This window comes from Protomyctophum bolini (assembly GCF_963924005.1).
Source record: "Protomyctophum bolini genome assembly, chromosome: 20".
Lineage (NCBI taxonomy): Eukaryota > Metazoa > Chordata > Actinopteri > Myctophiformes > Myctophidae > Protomyctophum > Protomyctophum bolini.
The window spans coordinates 37,533,655-37,552,769 of record NC_137881.1 but is presented as its reverse complement, the minus strand read 5'-3'; the positions used below and the strand labels follow the sequence as shown (position 1 = coordinate 37,552,769).

Genomic DNA, 19,115 nt, shown 5'->3' with positions numbered 1-19,115 from the left:
TATTTTGGTTTCTGTGTGTTGTTTGTCAATATTTATGTTTATGTTTTGTTTTGAGTCTAATTGATTGATTGTGTTTCTTTCCAGTCTTGATTGTTTTTGTTCATATGGGTTCCTTCCTTCATTCCCTTGATCCCTATGTGCAGCCAGTGAGGTGAATATTGTTTGTACTATATTTTAGTTATGTTTATGTTTATGTGCTTCATGCTTTGTTGTTCTATTTATCAGTTTTTATGTTGGCTTGTTGATTGACGTGAGAGAAATAAAGCCACCAGTACCAGAGAAACACGTTTTTAAGACATCAATGGGAGTGACACACACACACACACACACACACACACACACACACACACACACACACACACACTCACACTCACACTCACACTCACACTCACACTCACACTCAACTCAATTCAATTCAAAGGGCTTTATTGGCATGAGAAAACATACGTTTACATTGCCAAAGCAGAAAGAACAATACAACGATACAGCAATACAATCAGAACAAAAATGATGTACTTTGAAGGTCAGAATCTTCAATAGATCAACTTCTGTGTACCAAGATCACTTGATGCAGGTATAGTGCAGGAATATACACAATGATTAGTCTTTAGGGTGGTTGTGTTCCATTTGATATCCATCTCCTATCACAGCAACTCACAAATCTTGCTGCTGTGTTTGCACATTGTTGTACTTCGCCCAGCAGATATGGGAGTTTTTTGTCATTGGTCATGTTTTCAAAATCTCCGTGTGTGGTTGTAATCTGTGGGAAGTATGTGTCTCTGATGTCTTGGTACAATGGACAGATGGTTAGGAAGTGTAGCTCGGTTTCCACTTTGTTTAGTGTGCACTCACACTCACACTCACTCACACACACACACACACACACACACACACACACACACACACACACACACACACACACACACACACACACACACACACACACACCCACACACACAAACACTTGGACGAACTGAGTGCAAAACATACTCTCCCCATGCCTTCTGCCTGGTGGAGACAATAATAATAATGTAAAGTAGGTTCTGGTTCTTCGAAGATCAATGGGACTGGAATAATAATACATTTTATCCACTCTCTCCTCATTTTTAACCTTTTGAGTGCTCTTGTAGAAATGTTTATTTATTTGCCCCGTGTCATAGAGCAATGCATGTATATTATTTGTTTCAGTTCAGTGTTTCCTGCAGGAATTCATTAATTCATTAATTTGATTCATTAATTAATAAGATAAATAAAGTAAGATTAATTTGTATTATTGCTCTTGTAATGCTATTGGGGACACTGGGGGGACACTAGAGGACACTGGGCAGGCACTGGGGAGGCACTGAGAAGACACTGGGGAGGCACTGGGGAGACACTGGGGAGGCACTGGGGAGGCACTGGGGATACACTGGGGAGGCACTGGGGAGACACTGGGGAGACACTGGAAAGGCACTGGAGAGGTACTGGGAAGACACTGGGGAGGCACTGGGGAGACACTGGGAAGACACTGGGGAGGCACTGGGGAGACACTGGGGAGACACTGGGGATACACTGGGGAGGCACTCGGGGGCAAACTGGGGAGGCACTGGGGAGACACTGGGGAGGCACTGGGGAGACACTGGGGAGACACTAGGGAGGCACTGGAGAGACACTGGGGAGACACTGGGGAGGCACTCAGGGGAAAACTGGGGAGGCACTGGGGAGACACTGGGGAGGCACTCAGGGGAAAACTGGGGAGGCACTCAGGGGGACACTGTGGGGAGGCACTGGGGAGGCACTGAGGGGACACTGGGGAGGCACTGGGAAGACACTGGGGAGGCACTGAGGGGACACTGGGGAGGCACTGGGAAGACACTGGGGAGGCACTGAGGGGACACTGGGGAGGCACTGCAGGCACTGGGGAGGCACTCAGGGAGGCACTCAGGGGGACACTGGGGGGCACTGCATGGGCAGACACTGGGGTGGCACTTGGGGAGGCACAGGGGAGGTACTGGACATTTCATATCACACACACACCATGATTCACTAGCCCCCTCAAAAAAAAAAGCTTGGCATGCCGCGATTTATTTCAAGCATGGAGCAGCGCCATGCCAACAACATTGTGCAGGAAACCCTGAGTTTGCTGGAAACTGGGGCCTATTTCACGAAACTTGGATTAGAGATTAAGCCGGGTTTTAACACATATCCTGGCTTAACCGGTTTCATGAAAGCTGGTTGATCTTGCCAGATTAACTTAACCAGTTAACCTGGATATGTTGAGGCTTGATTCGGTTTCATGAAAGGGATGCTACATAAATTACCATGGGAATTTATGCTTTGGATTTAGCCTGCTCCGGACCAGGCTAACAGCCAGGTTTAACCTAATCCTGATGTCTTTACTGTTCATTAAGCAGTCAAACTGATCACAAACCAATTATGTTTTCCAGATTTATTCAATTATTATGGGTTTATGTTGCCTTATTTGTATCGGTCTGCATTAAAGGACTAATTTAAGCACTATATAAAATCAAATAACCAAAATATATAGGCTGCACAACATCATGACAGCTTGTGAGCTTGTAGATCAGCTGCTTTTGGTGAATCTTCCCCATGAGTAGGTTTGCTGTCGTGCAAGTGCACGGTTAAGAAGAATTATTATTTTTGTAAAAGTGAAAACCACTAAATATTACCATTACTCGTTGTTTTACAACATATTACCATTATAACGTTTCACCCATAGTCCTACATACTTACACCTAGAAACCCCATTCAAACCTATTTAGGTTCATCCTACGGTGGACATGTGTGCCTGAAAAGGAATCTTTGAAATGTTTCATAGTTTTAGAAATATAGTGCTTTCAAATTTGAGACATTTATAGGCTCAAATTATGATGGAATAATAAATTCTGAAAAATCGGTATTGCCATCATGCCATGCAATCGTGACACTACAGTGCATGCAGACAGATAGACAGACAGACTTAATGTAATGTAACATTTCATGGCGCACAATACATGTAGATTAGTAGGATATAATTCCATACCGTACCGAATCCGGAGCACACTCGCCTATTAGTTTGGCGTTTGCATTGCACAAATGAGCTCAGTGCGCTATTTCGAGAAAGTGCCCTTAAAGTTTAAGCTCGTTTGGAACTATAGCTCACCCTCCACAACTCGGGGCTATAGGTTCACTGAATTATATATTTATGGACTTCGACTATATAATATGCTTTACAATTTATGCGTTCAATCTGTCGGCAATATTTTGCCACGCTCTCTCCCTCGCCTTGTTAATGGCGCTTGTATTTCCCTTTTTTTAATTATTTCCTTGGCTTCCTCGTAGTATATCATAAGATTTTCTTGCTCCTCATCGGTGAAAGCCGCAGCTCTCCCTGCAGATTTGCTCGCCTCGCTCATGATTGGTCTCGCTCAAGAAATCTATGATCGGCATCATGGCTTTTCAAGGAATGCGTGCACGCGCTTGTAAGCGAGGCTTGCTGAGCCGGCTCGCCAAATCCGCCAATTCTGAGCCTCGCTTGGCTTTAGTGGAACGGAATAAACCAGGCTGTAAAGATCTGGATTTAAAAAGCCTCGTTTTGGCCTATATCCTGGATTAGTTAATCCAAGATTCGTGAAATAGGCCCCTGGTATTCCATAGTATTTATTAGCTATATTACAGCAGTCCCAGTCAGATTGACGTGTGTAAGAGCTCCCCTCCAATCGGTGCCAGTGATGCATGGTACCTCCCCAAACAAGGAGGTTTCAGAACACTGACCAATCATAGGACGACGGCGTCTCCGTGGCGCTAATAAACTCAGCAGTTTGCTCTGCTTAGTCATTCTATTCTAGACCTCTATACAACAGACAATGGCCAGAACTAAGCAGACAGCTCGTAAGTCCACCGGGGGCAAAGCGCCCAGGAAGCAGCTCGCCACCAAGGCAGCTCGTAAGAGCGCGCCGGCCACCGGCGGAGTGAAAAAGCCTCACCGTTACCGTCCCGGTACAGTGGCTCTGAGGGAGATCCGTCGTTACCAGAAATCCACCGAGCTGCTGATCCGCAAGCTGCCCTTCCAGCGCCTGGTGAGGGAGATCGCCCAGGACTTCAAGACCGACCTGCGCTTCCAGAGCTCCGCCGTCATGGCTCTGCAGGAGTCCGCAGAGGCTTATCTGGTCGGTCTGTTTGAAGACACCAACTTGTGCGCCATCCACGCCAAGAGGGTGACCATCATGCCCAAAGACATCCAGCTGGCCCGTCGTATCCGCGGAGAACGTGCTTAAACAAATCCGTCACTCTCACAACCCCAAAACGGCTCTTTTAAGAGCCACCAAATGTGTTATTTAAAGAGCTATTATCCTTTGGTATTGACTAGTTATGCACTTTTAACTAACTGAACAATGAGCCAAAAATGACAATTATTCATTTGGTAATGTGTGCTGAGAAAATTTGACTAACTCTCATGTGCACATTAAAGTGTTTATTCATCAATGCCATTGCACAAAAAAACAATACAAATACTGTATAATTTGAGTTACATTGTGTGAAGGCTATAATAAGTCATTAAAACTGCTACCTGTGTGTGCTCCTTACTATTATCTCAGACACCCATTCACATGAAATTATTATCATTAGTTTAGCATTCATTTGTAAGTAATCACTTTTTTGGTTTACTATGAAAGGCAATGCCAATTTTATTTCAACAAGGCAATTCAATGTGCTTTACACAGAACACCAAGCAAAGGAAACATATTTGTGAAATGACATTAGAATACTGAATATGAAAACAAATCACACCCGTGTGAATTGAGGGGCGCTCTTATACGTCATCATACATCATCTCATTCTGGCCAATCACAATGTATGTCCTCGTCTTCAATGTTTGTGTTAACACAAACACTCAGAACTGGCCATTCATTGTCAATGGCATTAAATGTTTGTGTTTAGGACACACTGTTTACGTGCACACTAATTGCCTTCAGCTCCTAGTCCTGTAAATGTTTTAAACCTTTTTGTAATCAGTAGGCTTTTTTGTTGTTTCATGCTCTTTAAATGTTCTAATATTGTATTTTTCTTATATGAAGTATTGCTAAACGTTTATTTTAATGTTGTATTTTATGATGTAATTTTTATATGGAAAGCACTTTGGGTCAACTTCTGTTGTTTTTAAATGTGCTATATAAATAAAGGTGACTTGACTTGACTTGACTAAAGGCTCGACATAGATGGGGCTTGTGCCCCGCAAATAATAACAATACTGCAAGTCTGTGACTCTGTGTGATCTTGTAGATCTGCTATTCTGCTATTAATCAGCATCGCTAGGGGGGGGGGGGATACATCCTGACCCAGAGAATCACAACCTTAGATTTACTCCTTTTATGTTGAACTGACACATGCAATACTGGAGAATGAAAACAGTTTGATCTGCACATCACTGCATTCATTTCTTAATGTTTACTTGAGTCCAGCTGTGTGAGGCTCCATAACCATAAAGGCGTATTCATAGTCTGGATCTTCGGTGGTTACGTGACCACCGAACTACAACATGACGTCACGAGCCGCGGTGAAGAGCAAACCACCGCCACCGCTCCAGCCCTTCTCTCTGTTTTTACTCACCGCCGCTCAGCGTTATTTCAGCTCCGGTGGTCACCTCACCACCGGAGCGGTGGTCACCTCACCACCAAAAATCCAGACTATGAATAGGCTTTTAGGCGCCAGAGAGCGCGAGCAAACAGCACCATGCTTGGGTGCCATGTGTACTATCCGCAGCACCCCCCAACGCCCAAATGCCTGCACCTGCATGTGCTGTTCTGAAGGTCTCGCCACTCGCCAACAAATAGCACCATGCTTTGGTGCCATGTGTGTCTATCCGCTGGCATGCAACAACACCCCCAGAACCGCACACTCAGTATAAACATTTAAAAGTATAAAACATGTAGACATACCGCAACCGGGAGTCCTCACATCAGAATACTACTCACTGTGGCAGAATAAGGGCAAAAAATATATTTACATGAATGTTACAAAGTACATTTGTCTGGGCTGTGCTAAAATTACTACTACTACTAACCCTACAGTGCCAAAGTGTGCCAGTTTAAGTGCGTGGGCAGTCTCTTCAGGTCCATTGTTTTTCTCCTTTTAAGTTACTCAAATTTGTTTAAAAAATACCGTACAAAATGTCCCTGTGACATGGCACCCTCACGCCTATATCGTGCATCTTGCTCCAGATTGCTTTTGAACTATTGCAGTCTTCTATGAGCAAGTGTCATAATGGTCTCCAACTCTTCACAGTCTGGCATGGGGCATGGTCACCTCACCACCCAAATTCTAGACTATGAATAGGCCTTAACCAAGCTTGTCTCAGAGTCACCTCACCTAAATATGCACTGCCACCTCTGTCATGAATCCATCCATTACTACTATAATGTACTTTGATATCACTGTTGAGAACGGATTACTTATAAGTACTTAATTATTGGCCTCATTGATCATGACACTTAGCTGAATAAATATTGAAAGAAAGTGTGGGTGGCTCTGAAAAGAATACATATGAAGTAGTGTCCATAAAATACATTATAGTCTCCATGTTGTCCATAATGTCACGACACTACAACAAATACTTTTGTATTAATACAAAGGTATAGTCTACTGTACACACCAGTTTAAGTAAAATAATGCATGCCAACATGCAACATCATGTTCCAAAGTCAGATTTGTCTGCTCACATCATCAAGCATGGAAGTAGTGTATCAGTGTAGCTTATGTTTGCCATAACCAAAGACATAATGTACCTGCAGTTGATTGAAGATGAAAACATATTTTTTGTATTTTGATAGCAATACGTTTTTGACCACAAAAGTATTGGCATGGCAATGGCATTGGAATGTGGTATCAACTCCACCATGCTGTTGTCAACTGGAGTGTGTTTACTTGTGTCAGAAAACCTTCTTTTTATAGAAAAACGGAAGACAAAACAAAAGTATAGTTTATGTTATTGCGTCGCCATGAATGTCTGCTAAGAGGAGTTTGAGTATCATTGTCAATTTATCATAGTTTAAATTGTTTTAGAATACAAATGATAGGAAACACTTGTGTCGGACTGTGGAAGGGTGGTGTTTTTTATCATATAACTTAAACACTAGAGTGCTGTTTTCATATCAGATGTATTAATGTAAAAAAGGAGCATGTGTGTTAACTGATCAGCTCTTTGTTGCATTAAATAATATACCCAGTAGATAGTTATATGATGTTTTAATTGAGGAGGAAACACAAAAGTGTCACATTAAGATACTACAGAAGAGCTGCTGTGTATGTTGAGTCTAGATGGTTCTCATGTGGCGTTTAAGTCCAGCCCCTTCAGAGCGTTCAGCATCACACTGTGGGAGTTTACTTTCGAGAAGGAACAGCAATCTACTATCCGAGAGAATAATGGCAGAAGTCGCTCCAGCACCAGCTCCGGCCAAGGCAGCCAAGAAGAAGGCAGCAGCAGCTCCCCGACCCAAGAAGACCGGCCCCAGCGTCGCTGAGCTGGTCGTCGAGGCCGTGTCCGCCTCCAAGGAGCGGAGCGGTGTCTCTCTCGCTGCGGTCAAGAAGGCTTTGGCTGCCGGTGGCTACGATGTGGAGAAGAACAAGGTCCGCGTAAAGACCGCGGTCAAGAGCCTGGTCACCAAAGGCACCCTGGTCCAGCTCAAAGGCACCGGCGCGTCTGGCTCCTTCAAGATTAACAAGGCAGAAGCGGTGAAGGTAAAGAAGCCTGCAGCTAAGAAAGCAGTCAAAGCAAAGAAGCCCGTTGCAGCCAAGAAACCCGCAGCGGCTAAGAAATCGCCCAAGAAGGCGGTAGCAAAGAAGCCCGTAGCCGCCAAGAAATCACCCAAGAAAGCCAAGAAGCCTGCCGCAAAAAAAGTAGTAGCTAAAAGCCCGAAGAAGGCCACCAAGAGCCCCAAGAAAGTGGCTAAGAAGCCCGCAGCAGCCAAGAAAGCTCCAGCCAAGAAGGTTGCCAAACCCAAGGCAGCAAAGAAGGCAGCGCCCAAAAAGAAGTAAACTGTCTGCTCCATATTTATACCCACAAAAGGCTCTTTTAAGAGCCAACCACATTGTTTTATAAGAGTATCCTATCCTCACTATAATGGTGTTCATGTGAGCAGCAGGCACTTTATACCCGTTTGTTAGAAGTCAAACACCACGCAATTATTAAAAGGCCAGTTCTAATCTGCCATTTATCTTCACACTGATAAACCATGAATCAGTTTGGTTCAAATCAATTTTGAATAGTGTACAATGACATATGGTAGTTCCAAATAAATAAAATAAAGGACTAGGGTTCCCCAATTAGCGTCCCTCCTCTCCTCTGCATGTTGTAGTATTTAGATAGTTCTGTTATGACTTCTCCTCTGCATGTTGTAGTATTTAGATGGTTCTGTTATGACTTCTCCTCTGCATGCTGTAGTATTTAGATGGTTCTGTTATGACTTCTCCTCTGCATGCTGTAGTATTTAGATGGTTCTTTTATGACTTCTCCTCTGCATGTAGTATTCAGATGGTTCTGTTATGACTTCTCCTCTGCATGTTGTAGTGTTTAGATGGTTCTGTTATGACTTCTCCTCTGCATGCTGTAGTATTTAGATGGTTCTGTTATGACTTCTCCTCTGCATGTTGTAGTATTCAGATGGTTCTGTTATGACTTCTCCTCTGCATGTTGTAGTGTTTAGATGGTTCTGTTATGACTTCTCCTCTGCATGCTGTAGTATTTAGATGGTTCTATTATTACTTCTCCTCTGCATGTTGTAGTATTTAGATGGTTCTGTTATGACTTCTCCTCTGCATGTTGTAGTGTTTAGATGGTTCTGTTATGACTTCTCCTCTGCATGCTGTAGTATTTAGATGGTTCTATTATGACTTCTCCTCTGCATGTTGTAGTGTTTAGATGGTTCTGTTATGACTTCTCCTCTGCATGCTGTAGTATTTAGAATTATCGAGAGTACAGCATAGGAAAATAAGCCATGAAGTCATGTAATGTTATTATTTATGCTTTCCAATGGTTTCTACAAATGTTTACATATAAATTATTGTCTCTTGCATGATAATAAAATTTGATATTTAATAATAATATCTCAAACTTATGTAGCGCTTTTTCTCAGGTTCTTCTTGCCCCTCATGTGTAAAGTGTATTCTCATGTGTAAAGTGTATTTGAGTACTCACCCAAATACACTTTACACATGAGGGGCAAGAAGAAGCAACATGAAAAATCTACTTTATTAGGGAGTTAAAAAGAAGATTAATGCCAAGGAATAAAACCAATAAAAACAGGGAAAGCAATATTGGAGTGGAAAACATAACAGCAATTATATGATTATAGAGTTGAATAGCAATATTACTGTAAAAACAAATGGGTGATGTGACCAAGGGGGAGGAGTATGTGTGTGGGTGTGGGGGGTGCACATTGGCAACGCCTACGCAGCTCTCTCTGTGCCTGTCCTCCCTTACGTCCTCAGAACACACATAAAAAGGCAAGGCTCTGCTTCTCAAATCATTCACTTCTTGAACTACTGCTAACTCAACGATGTCTGGAAGAGGTACCACTCAAAATGGCAGGTTAAGATCCCTAGTAGCTATGCCCTAGCTATGTCTTCTTCGTTTGCCTCCCAGTTCTCCAATAACTGGGCAAGGCTAAAATACACGGGTGAGGCCGAGCTCCCGACAAGGGATTTTGTAGGCAAAGAGCTTTTGTTCAAGTCGAACCTAGTATGTGCAAAGGACATTTACTCTTTTATTGCCTTGCCAAACCGACGTGAGTTCGAACTTTGTTTCTACCAGGAGTCGACACTCCGTCGCTTCCTGGAGCAATATGAGTCTGACAAACTGCAGGATACATGGACGGGCTGGTCCATTGAATCCTCTGTTAATATAGGGACAGTGAACGTTGTAGTCAAGTTCTGGACCGGCCGGGTCTCAGATCATGATGTGGAGCTGTACCTAAAACGGTACTGTTCAATAAAAGAGCAGCCATACAAACCACTCGACCAGTTTGGGATCTGGTATGGAGTACGCAAGTATAAGGTTGAACTCAAGCACGATGAAAAAAAGCAACGTATGTCACTGCCAAGCTCTATTTCCCTGGGCCCATACAACGGGCGGATTTACTATCCTGGACAGCAGACGCGGTGTTTTGTGTGCAACAGCACGGAGCACCAGGTCCGAGAGTGCACACAGGTGAAGTGCTGGAGATGTGGGAACTTGGGCCACAAAGCCAAAGAGTGTACGAACGACGCTGAATGCAGCCTGTGTGGAGAGAGGGGACACTCCTTTTTCCAGTGCCCTCAGTCCTACAGCAACAAGGCACGTGCAGAGAGGAAAGAGAGAGCCGAGGAACAGCAGAACCGCTTCGTCGGTCTACAGGGGCGCACCAGACCGCCGCCACCGGCTAACGCCAGCACCCCACTGTCGGCTGACAGTGGGCAGAGCCGTACCGTGCAGACGGAGCCTGCACTACTGGTGATCCCGGGAGACGAGGTACCGGGGGAGGAGGCAGGCTCAGTCAGTGACGAGGAGGCGATCCAGGCGATCCAGCGACGGGTGACTGACGAGATGGCAGCGGGTGTGACCGTGACTAGCAGAGGAAGAGGAAGAGGACGTGGGAATGGCAGTTTCGCCGTGGCCAACATCATGAGAGCAGCTGCTGAAGGAGTCAGAGCGGCTACTGCGGAGAGACAACAGCGTCTCTGCCTCCCGGAGACAGCAGCAGCGGAGGAGACGGAGGAGGCTGTCAGACAACTGGAGAGGGCTGTCAACGAGCTGCTTCCGGCCTGGTCTGATTCCTCAGGCGTGGGGGATGAGGGGGGGACCGGCGAGCAACAGCAGGAGGAGCGAGGCGACGATTCTGAGTACGACTCGGCAAGCGACGAGTTGAGTAGTGGCAACTCGAGAAGCAGCGAGATGACGTTCAGTGGAGGGGGGCTCATTCTCGCGGCTACAGCTGAGGAAGAAACTCCGAGAGCTACACAACATGTGAGTGTCAAACAGAAGCGACTCACGTCGCCTCTGGCGAATGAGGACAAAAAATACAAAAGAAAATGAATGCCTCTATCTAACTTAATATCATAATGTCTACACTTTCTATCGTCACTTGTAACGTGAGAGGTATCAAGTCGATGGAAAATAGAAATGTAAAAATGGACATATTGCACAACACTACGTATGATATTATATGCGCACAAGAACTGCGACTAACTACTCAGGAGGACATTGCAGATGTAACGCTAAAATGGGAAAAGGGCACTTCAATTATCTCTTTTGGCACAGATAAGGCTGATGGCATAGGCGTATTTTTTAAGAATAAAGCTGAGGTTATAAGGGCAAGAGAAATTATTCCAGGAAGAATTTTATTAGTGGATTGTTTTTATCAAAACTTAAAAATTAGAATTATAAATGTATATACTCCTCCGGATGCAGCAAGGAAAGTACGAATGTTTAAAAAGTTATATGAGTTATTAACAGTTGGTTATTTTACTATACTATGTGGAGATTTTAATGCTTATACTGATGATAATGACAGGATTTCGTCTCAACCTTTGAATGCCCGGGTTCGCAATAGAGAAGGTATAGCCCTTAAAGAAATGAGCGAATTGTGTGGTGTGAGAGACGTGTTTAGGATATTGCATCCAACTGAGGTCGGCTATACTCGCTTTGACAGAAATGTCAAGACAAGAATAGACCGCATATATATAAATGATGATATTAGCCCTATATACTATAAGACACGTGTCTTGGTCAATTCAGATCATCTAGCAGTAGTAGTCCTCTTGAGGTTTGGCAAGACAGAAAAGAAGGGTTTTTGGAAACTAAATGTGAACTGTTTAAATAATAATGACGTGCTTACAGAGTTAAAAAAAGAAGTGGTTATTGCCAAAAGCTTAAACGTCTTAACTAACTCATATGTTGACTTATGGGAAACCACTAAAGATAGGCTAAGATACTACTTTAAATACAAATGTAAAATATTGAATCAAGAGCTAAACGAAATATATAGTACATTGATGGCTGATTATATAAATCTAAAAACTAAGGGAAATAAAAATGATGAGGATAAAGATAAACTAACTGAAATGGAATCTGAGTTGGCCAAATTAAATGATGTCTCCCAGGGCCTCCGCCTACAGGCAGGCATGGGTGACACAAATGCGTCCAGCAATGCACTTTGTCTTATAAATATGCATAAAAAGAAACTCCAAAGTAAACATGTCAGCGCGATTTTAAATGAAAATGGTGATATGGTAGAGGATGAGAGGATGAAAAGAGAAACTGTTAGGAATCTCTGTGAAAAGATGTACCAGAAAACTATGATTGATGAATATAAATTGCATGCCTTCCTTGATTCAGTTGATTTGAGGGAGGTTGGCCGTAACTCTACGGGTGGGGAAATCACCAATCAGGAGGTGAGGGACGCAATTGTCCAGTTGAGTAAGGGTAAATCCCCAGGCCCCGATGGCCTGCCTAATGAGTTATATCTCTCCTGCGCAAACGAATTGGTGCACATGCTAACCTCTGTATATAATGATGGGATCAAGGAGGGCAAAATGCATTCATCCTTCTACCATGGTGTTATATCGCTTATATATAAAAAAGGGTCATCATATAAATTAGATAATTGGAGACATGTTACATTAATGAATGTTGATTATAAAATACTTGCAAAAATAATAGTTAATAGACTAAATACAGATTTAGAAAAACTTGTTGAAAAAGAACAGACATGTGCTATTAAGGGAAGGTTGATGTGGGATAACTTGGGTATTTTAAGAGATATAACAAGTGGGTATACAAATGAGGGTTTCTTTATTATAAACTTGGATCAAAAAAAGGCTTTTGATTTTATATCCAGAGAGTATTTGTGGGAGGTCTTAAAAGTATACGGTTTTCACCATGATTTTATTAACCTGATCAAATTGTTGTATGCCCAGTCCACAGTTCAGGTAAATGTAAATGGAGTTTTAACTGAGACCTTTGAGATTAAGAGGGGTGTGAAACAAGGGTGCCCTTTGTCCGCGGCTCTTTATATTTTGGCTATAAATCCATTATTACATAAAATCAAGAATGATAAAAGACTCACGGGTATAAAAACTAGTGGTGGAGAGAGAGTCGTTGTTTTGGCCTACGCTGACGATATCACCATCATAATTAAAAATAAGAATGAACTAGACATTATACATGAGCACTTAGCACTCTATGAAGAGATCTCAGGTTCCAGATTAAACCATGATAAAACTGAAGGTGTCTGGTTCGGGAGGAGTGAGGCAAAGCCTAATTTAAATATAAATGACACAGAAACTATGACAGTTCTGGGGGTAAAGTTTAGCAATAATGGCAGTTATGAAAAGAACTGGGATAATAAAGATAAAGAAATAAAGGAGGACTTAGAAAAATGGGAAAACAAATCATGCTGTTATAGAACAAAGATTATAATTATTAAGACATACGTATTGGCAAAACTGTTATTTTTGGCAACTATATTTCCTCCCAAGGACCAGACACTGAAATATATAAATAAAACATTAGTTAATTTCATATGGGGAACCACTAGGGAAGTCACAAAGAGGGACTTATTATATAAAAGTAGAAATAATGGAGGCCTTGGGGCTGTGGATTTGGGACTTAAATTAAAAATTTCGTTTTGTAAAAATGTAGCAGCTGGTTTTAAAAGGAGGGCTATGTGGATAGGGGAGGCACTGAGTTGGACAAAAAAGAAGGGCCGGGCAAGAAGCTCTTTTCCTTATTTTAAAATCATGTATGGGGATTTGGTATATAATTCTGCACATTTAAATATTGACTGGACTGAGATGAATAGTAAATGTATATATGATAAAATATGTGATGATTTATATGGTGGCATTTTCCCCTACAAATACCTCAACAATATTCAGAAGCAGATATGCATAAAAAATAATAGTAGTAAAAATATCTCTGAAAAAAAGAGAGACGTAATGTGGCTGGTCTCTGTGAGGAGACTAGCTGTAAGAGCTGTCGTAAAATGGAGCTGCTTTGTGAAAACCGTGAAATGCCCAATTTTAAACTGTGGTGCGGATGAAACAATTGAACACCTGTTAGTGGACTGCCAAAGGGCCAGCTTGGTATGGGGGAAAATGCCACAAATTGCTTTTAAAATTAAGATAAATTATAATGCTGTCATGTACGGAGTTTTCGAGGAAAGGATGTCTGCCCTAGAGCAAGATTTTTATTGGACTGTGGTTTGCACTGTAGTAAACAAACTGTGGGCAACCAGGTGTGCCATGGTGATTCACCAGGAGGCCATCTCGGGGGAGGTGGTCTTCAAACAGGTACAAACGGAGCTAAGGAGACAAAGAACTCTTGACGCAAAAAGGAAGAAACTGACACCATGGCACCTATTGACATTGTAAAAAAAAAAAAAAAAAAAAAAAAAACACACTTGTATTGAAATGCATTGATTGATTTATTTATTTATTGATGTAACTTATGTATATATGTAATTCTGCATGAATTGTACCTGAATAATTTCTCAATAAAGTATATATAAAAAGCAAGGGAGGAAAAGGTCTTGGAAAAGGAGGCGCCAAGCGTCATCGCAAGGTGCTACGTGATAACATCCAGGGAATCACCAAGCCCGCTATCCGCCGTTTAGCTCGCCGTGGCGGAGTGAAGCGTATCTCCGGTCTGATCTACGAGGAGACCCGCGGTGTCCTCAAAGTGTTCCTAGAGAACGTGATCCGTGACGCCGTCACCTACACCGAGCACGCCAAGAGAAAGACCGTGACCGCCATGGATGTTGTCTATGCTCTGAAGAGACAGGGACGCACTCTGTACGGATTCGGAGGTTAATAACGCTGACTTGATCTACCAACAACCCAAAGGCTCTTTTAAGAGCCGCCCACACTTTCTCTACAGAGCAGATTCCATTATACAATTTCTAGGACCTTTTGAAGATTTGTACTTGACTACGGTAGTATATTACTGGTTTGCCCTGAAAAATAAATCCTGGATTTTGCAATCAGAGTTTTTAGTAGCCTTTGACTAGTCTGAACAAACTGTTGTAGTGGAGCGTGCTTAAATAACTGGCACAAACTGGGACATGGGCCATAAAGCTAAAAATTCTCTGCATATATATTTTTTTTATTCGATTCCGTATACATTAATGACAAAGTACTTTTATGAATACAGATGAGAGCTGTGCATCATAACAGCAACAACTATGACACAGGATCAAAGCAAAATACGCTATGCATTTTCTTAAAGTATTATTATAGGACCTCTTAGTATATTGGGTCCCTTATGTACTACTTTTGGCTGCTGTTGACGACACAATAGCACCCAGCTGCAGCCTCGCAGACGAGACGTGCTCCGTGAGGGGGCTGTGCTCTGTGAGGGCGGTGATCCGTGAGGGACCGGAAACTTAACTTTGGTCCATTATTTCTCCACTTTAATAATACCAATTGGTATTGTGTTTTACATCATTTTAATCGTTGATTAGTCACCTTTACAACGAGGTACAGCTTGTACGTCCGTGGAATGAGCAACATTGCTAAACGTCTCCACTTTAATATTACCAATTGTGTGTGTGTAGTATTATGGCTGTCAAACGATTACATTAAAAAAAAATACATTACATTTCTTAAAAATGTATTAGTCATGATTAATGATGTCCAAAATATGCCATATTTTTCTGGAGACTATATTGTTGTGGGAATAGAAAGATAAATAACAGTAGACCATCTTGCCAATCCGACTATACCAGTAAGACGCCCTGAGGGCGAGAAGTGAGGTCACGTGCACACATCTGCCTGGGTGACGGCAGACTACTGGGCGAGCGCTGGTGCTTTGGCATGGGGGGGTCAGATCAACATATGGAATTAATTCTGTACTGGCATTGGAGCGTGTCTTGAGTGTACAGGGTTTGATGAGGTCAGATCAACATATGTAATGTCAGAACAGGTCAGCTCCATATATGGAGATCGAAGGGTGGCAGCGGGGGCAGTGTCTTGAGTGTACAGGGTTTGATGAGGGCCCAGGTAGGGCCGGGCCTTCATTTTTGGGCCTGAGAACTCTACTAATAACTTTGGGTCTAGAGTTTGAATGGACAGGTATCAGTCAAAAAGGAAACATCGAAGAGGAAGGACGGGTGGGGAAGGATCAACATATGGAATGTCAGAACAGGTCAGCTCCATATATGGAGACCTAAGGGTTTGAGGTCAGATGTAGAGTTGCTGGCCGGCTCAGCTCCATATATGGAGATATAGGTGATGATCCAGTCTTTTCCATGTATGGCTATCCAGGGTTTGATTAGGTCAGTGTCGTGATCTTATATCATATATGGAAACGGCCATATATGGTGGTGTGACGTGTCATGAGGCATGATGTCATGAGGCGTGACAATATATGGAGGCGTGACATGACACACTTACTGACTGACTGACGGGAAATGCAGGTTTTCATAGTAAACAGTGGCCTACAGTCGCAACACATTGTTAAGAACTTTGTCCCCCAATGCATATGGTCCTGTGTCTGTGGTCTATGGTCTGTATCAAGTATCACTTGTATCATACGGGGTTATAGCAACTTATTACATTACTTAAATGCCTTGATATCATGTCATATTCGACCATACAGGCCTAGCCTATATTGCATATAATTGTATTTTTGTTAGATTTGTATTTCTTCAAATATGCTCACTTGCCAACTAATAAGCTTTCAATGAAACTATTACCTACAACAAACTACATCAAACTTTTCCAAACCGAGCACGTAATTATGATTAAGCACAGCTGGTACTATACACAATGCATTTAACCCTCTAAGACCCAGCGTTGCTTTTTAGCAACAATTTTATTTTAATTAATTAGTAAATTATTATTATTTTTTCTGTTCTTGCAATGCCATTTCAATGGCATTAGTCATGATATTTGCATATAAACACCCCCCACAGAGGCTGAAATTCACACAAATAAAAAATGTTTTGAACATTTTTTAACCTAAGACTTTTGACCTTTACCCTAATAAAAGTAGGTAAAATAATTGTAATATGTTTTTTTTGTGATCATTAGAATGTCTAGAACATGTTTTATTCATTATTGTGAAAGATATCCCCCAAATGTAAATTATTAATTTATTATATCATTATATCATTATTATACATTTTTCATCAAACTTCTTTTTTTTTTAACATCTTTTTTAGTCTTAGTCCTAGTAGTAGCCTACAAAGTAGTAGTAAGGTTGAAATATATTTTTTGCAAGTAGAAATGAATGCGGGTGTTAGAGGGTTAAGCGCACCAGCAAGTGCGTGTCGTGCACGCGCATAGTGTTGCGCGTGCGTGCATGTGCGCTTGTGCAAGACATTGGAAATTAACCTTTACATGGAAAGAGTGGTTGGCTCTTAAAAGAGCCTTTGTGGGTTTCGTTAAACGAATGAAGCAGATTTATTTCTTAGCGGCTTTCTCGGTCTTCTTGGGCAGCAGAACAGCCTGGATGTTGGGCAGCACACCGCCCTGAGCGATGGTCACTCCGCCCAGCAGTTTGTTGAGCTCCTCGTCGTTGCGGACGGCCAGCTGGAGGTGACGGGGGATGATACGACTCTTCTTGTTGTCACGGGCAGCGTTTCCAGCCAACTCCAGGATCTCTGCGGTCAGATACTCGAGCACCGCAGCGAGGTACACTGGAGCTCCGGCGCCCACTCTTTTGCCATAGTTGCCTTTACGCAGCAGCCTGTGGACACGACCCACGGGGAACTGGAGCCCAGCACGGGATGAGCGGGTCTTAGCCTTCGCCCTGGCCTTTCCTCCCGTTTTTCCTCGGCCACTCATTTTGGTGTAGGTTTATTTCTGGAATTGAATATAGAAGAAATATGCTGGTGGAGAGGCGCGCGAGACCCTTTATATGTTCAACAGCACACGTTCTACTGCTACTGTCTATGTGCGGCTGTGCGCCCCACCAATGAATGAGAGCGAGGGCTGAGTGTGTACGAGCTCCCCTCCAATCGGTGCTAGTGGCTGAACAGCTCCTCCCAAGGAAGGAGGTTCCTGACCAGAGACGGTTTCTTTCAGAGAGAGAGAGAGTCTTTATTATACACAAGGGAAATTTGTTTTGCTCAGGTCAATGCATACATATACAAATACAATAAAATACCCAGCAAAGTACCAGACAATAATTCTAAAATGTAAAGGGTATATTTAAAAGAAAGCAAAGTCTCTCGCCACACATATACACTGTTCATAATCATTTTGTAGGCAAGCATTACTTGTATGTAAGGTAATAATAATAATACAACTTTATTTGTATAGCACCTTTCATGACATGCAGCTCAAAGTGCTTTACAGAGCAATGGAGAAAAAAATTAAGAAAAGCAAGGCATAAACATTAAAAAAAAACAAGCAGTAGGCCTAATGCAATATAGTGAGGACAAAAAATAAAAGATCAATTAAAAGCAAGGGTGTAGAAGTGGGTCTTGAGCTGTGCTTTAAAAATGTCTACAGAGACTGCCTGTTGAAGGTACAGTGGGAGTTTGTTCCATGCCGTCGGCCCGTAGAAGCAAAAAGCTGCTTCCCGTATTTTTTAGTTGCCATTTTTTTAGGCAAAGCGAACAGGCCAGCAGTGGAAGATCTTAGGGGGCCGTATTCAAACATGAATACGGCAGTTGGTGGCATAACGGCTACCAGTGACCACTGTTCATGTGATATATAGATAACAAACTGCAACAGATGGTTTAATTTAATGTAACTCGCCATGGTCTTATATATATATAATACCATGGCGAGTTACATTAAACCAGATGGAAACATTATTCAAGGGTTAAAGGACATCACTAACAAGCTAAGGATTCACTCCCTCAAAGCGACATGCGCCTCAAACTCTGGTCACCCCACCTCATGTCAATATATATATATATATATATATAGGGTTGTTATCTGTATTTGAAAAGTTAAAATCTAAGGGTAGTTGAATTACTTTGTTAGTTTTCTAGCATGTATTACGTAATTTGAACAGTCTGTCCACCAATGCATGACATAGATTATGCCTCTCAGTCGATCACGTTAGGTCACTCACGTATACGATGACTGTATTATGACTTTGCCTGACAATGTCTAAAAACTAAACATTGCCTCAACATGCATGTGTAGTA

General features: G+C 42.4%; 4 protein-coding genes across 5 annotated transcripts in view; 3 read left to right on the top strand and 1 right to left on the bottom strand.

The window, feature by feature from the left end:
• Positions 1-3,845: 3,845 nt before the first annotated feature.
• Positions 3,846-4,256, top strand: LOC308335393 (histone H3.2; the record flags this gene model as incomplete). The annotated part of the gene is made up of 1 exon (XM_080792415.1): positions 3,846-4,256. The coding sequence occupies one exon, from the start codon at positions 3,846-3,848 to the stop codon at positions 4,254-4,256; it is 411 nt and encodes a 136-aa protein (XP_080648541.1).
• Positions 4,257-7,401: 3,145 nt separating this feature from the next.
• Positions 7,402-19,115, top strand: part of LOC308335386 (histone H1-like) — a gene marked incomplete at both ends in the record, with an annotated part of 327,443 nt that continues 315,729 nt past the window's right edge. The window contains one exon of one of the 2 annotated variants that reach the window (XM_080792407.1): positions 7,402-7,992. In XM_080792407.1, the coding sequence (XP_080648533.1) occupies positions 7,402-7,992 (591 nt within the window). Of the gene's footprint in view, positions 8,034-19,115 lie in introns of those variants that run through there. The other variant, XM_080792408.1, reaches the window with a different exon arrangement.
• On the top strand, positions 14,257-14,870 carry LOC308335860 (histone H4-like; the record flags this gene model as incomplete). Its single annotated transcript, XM_080793078.1, has 2 exons — positions 14,257-14,304; positions 14,531-14,870. 2 exons carry the CDS (start codon positions 14,257-14,259, stop codon positions 14,822-14,824), a joined length of 342 nt encoding a protein of 113 aa, XP_080649204.1. The 3' UTR covers positions 14,825-14,870.
• LOC308335407 (histone H2A-like) lies at positions 17,416-17,799 on the bottom strand (the record flags this gene model as incomplete). The annotated part of the gene is made up of 1 exon (XM_080792434.1): positions 17,416-17,799. One exon carries the CDS (start codon positions 17,797-17,799, stop codon positions 17,416-17,418), a length of 384 nt encoding a protein of 127 aa, XP_080648560.1.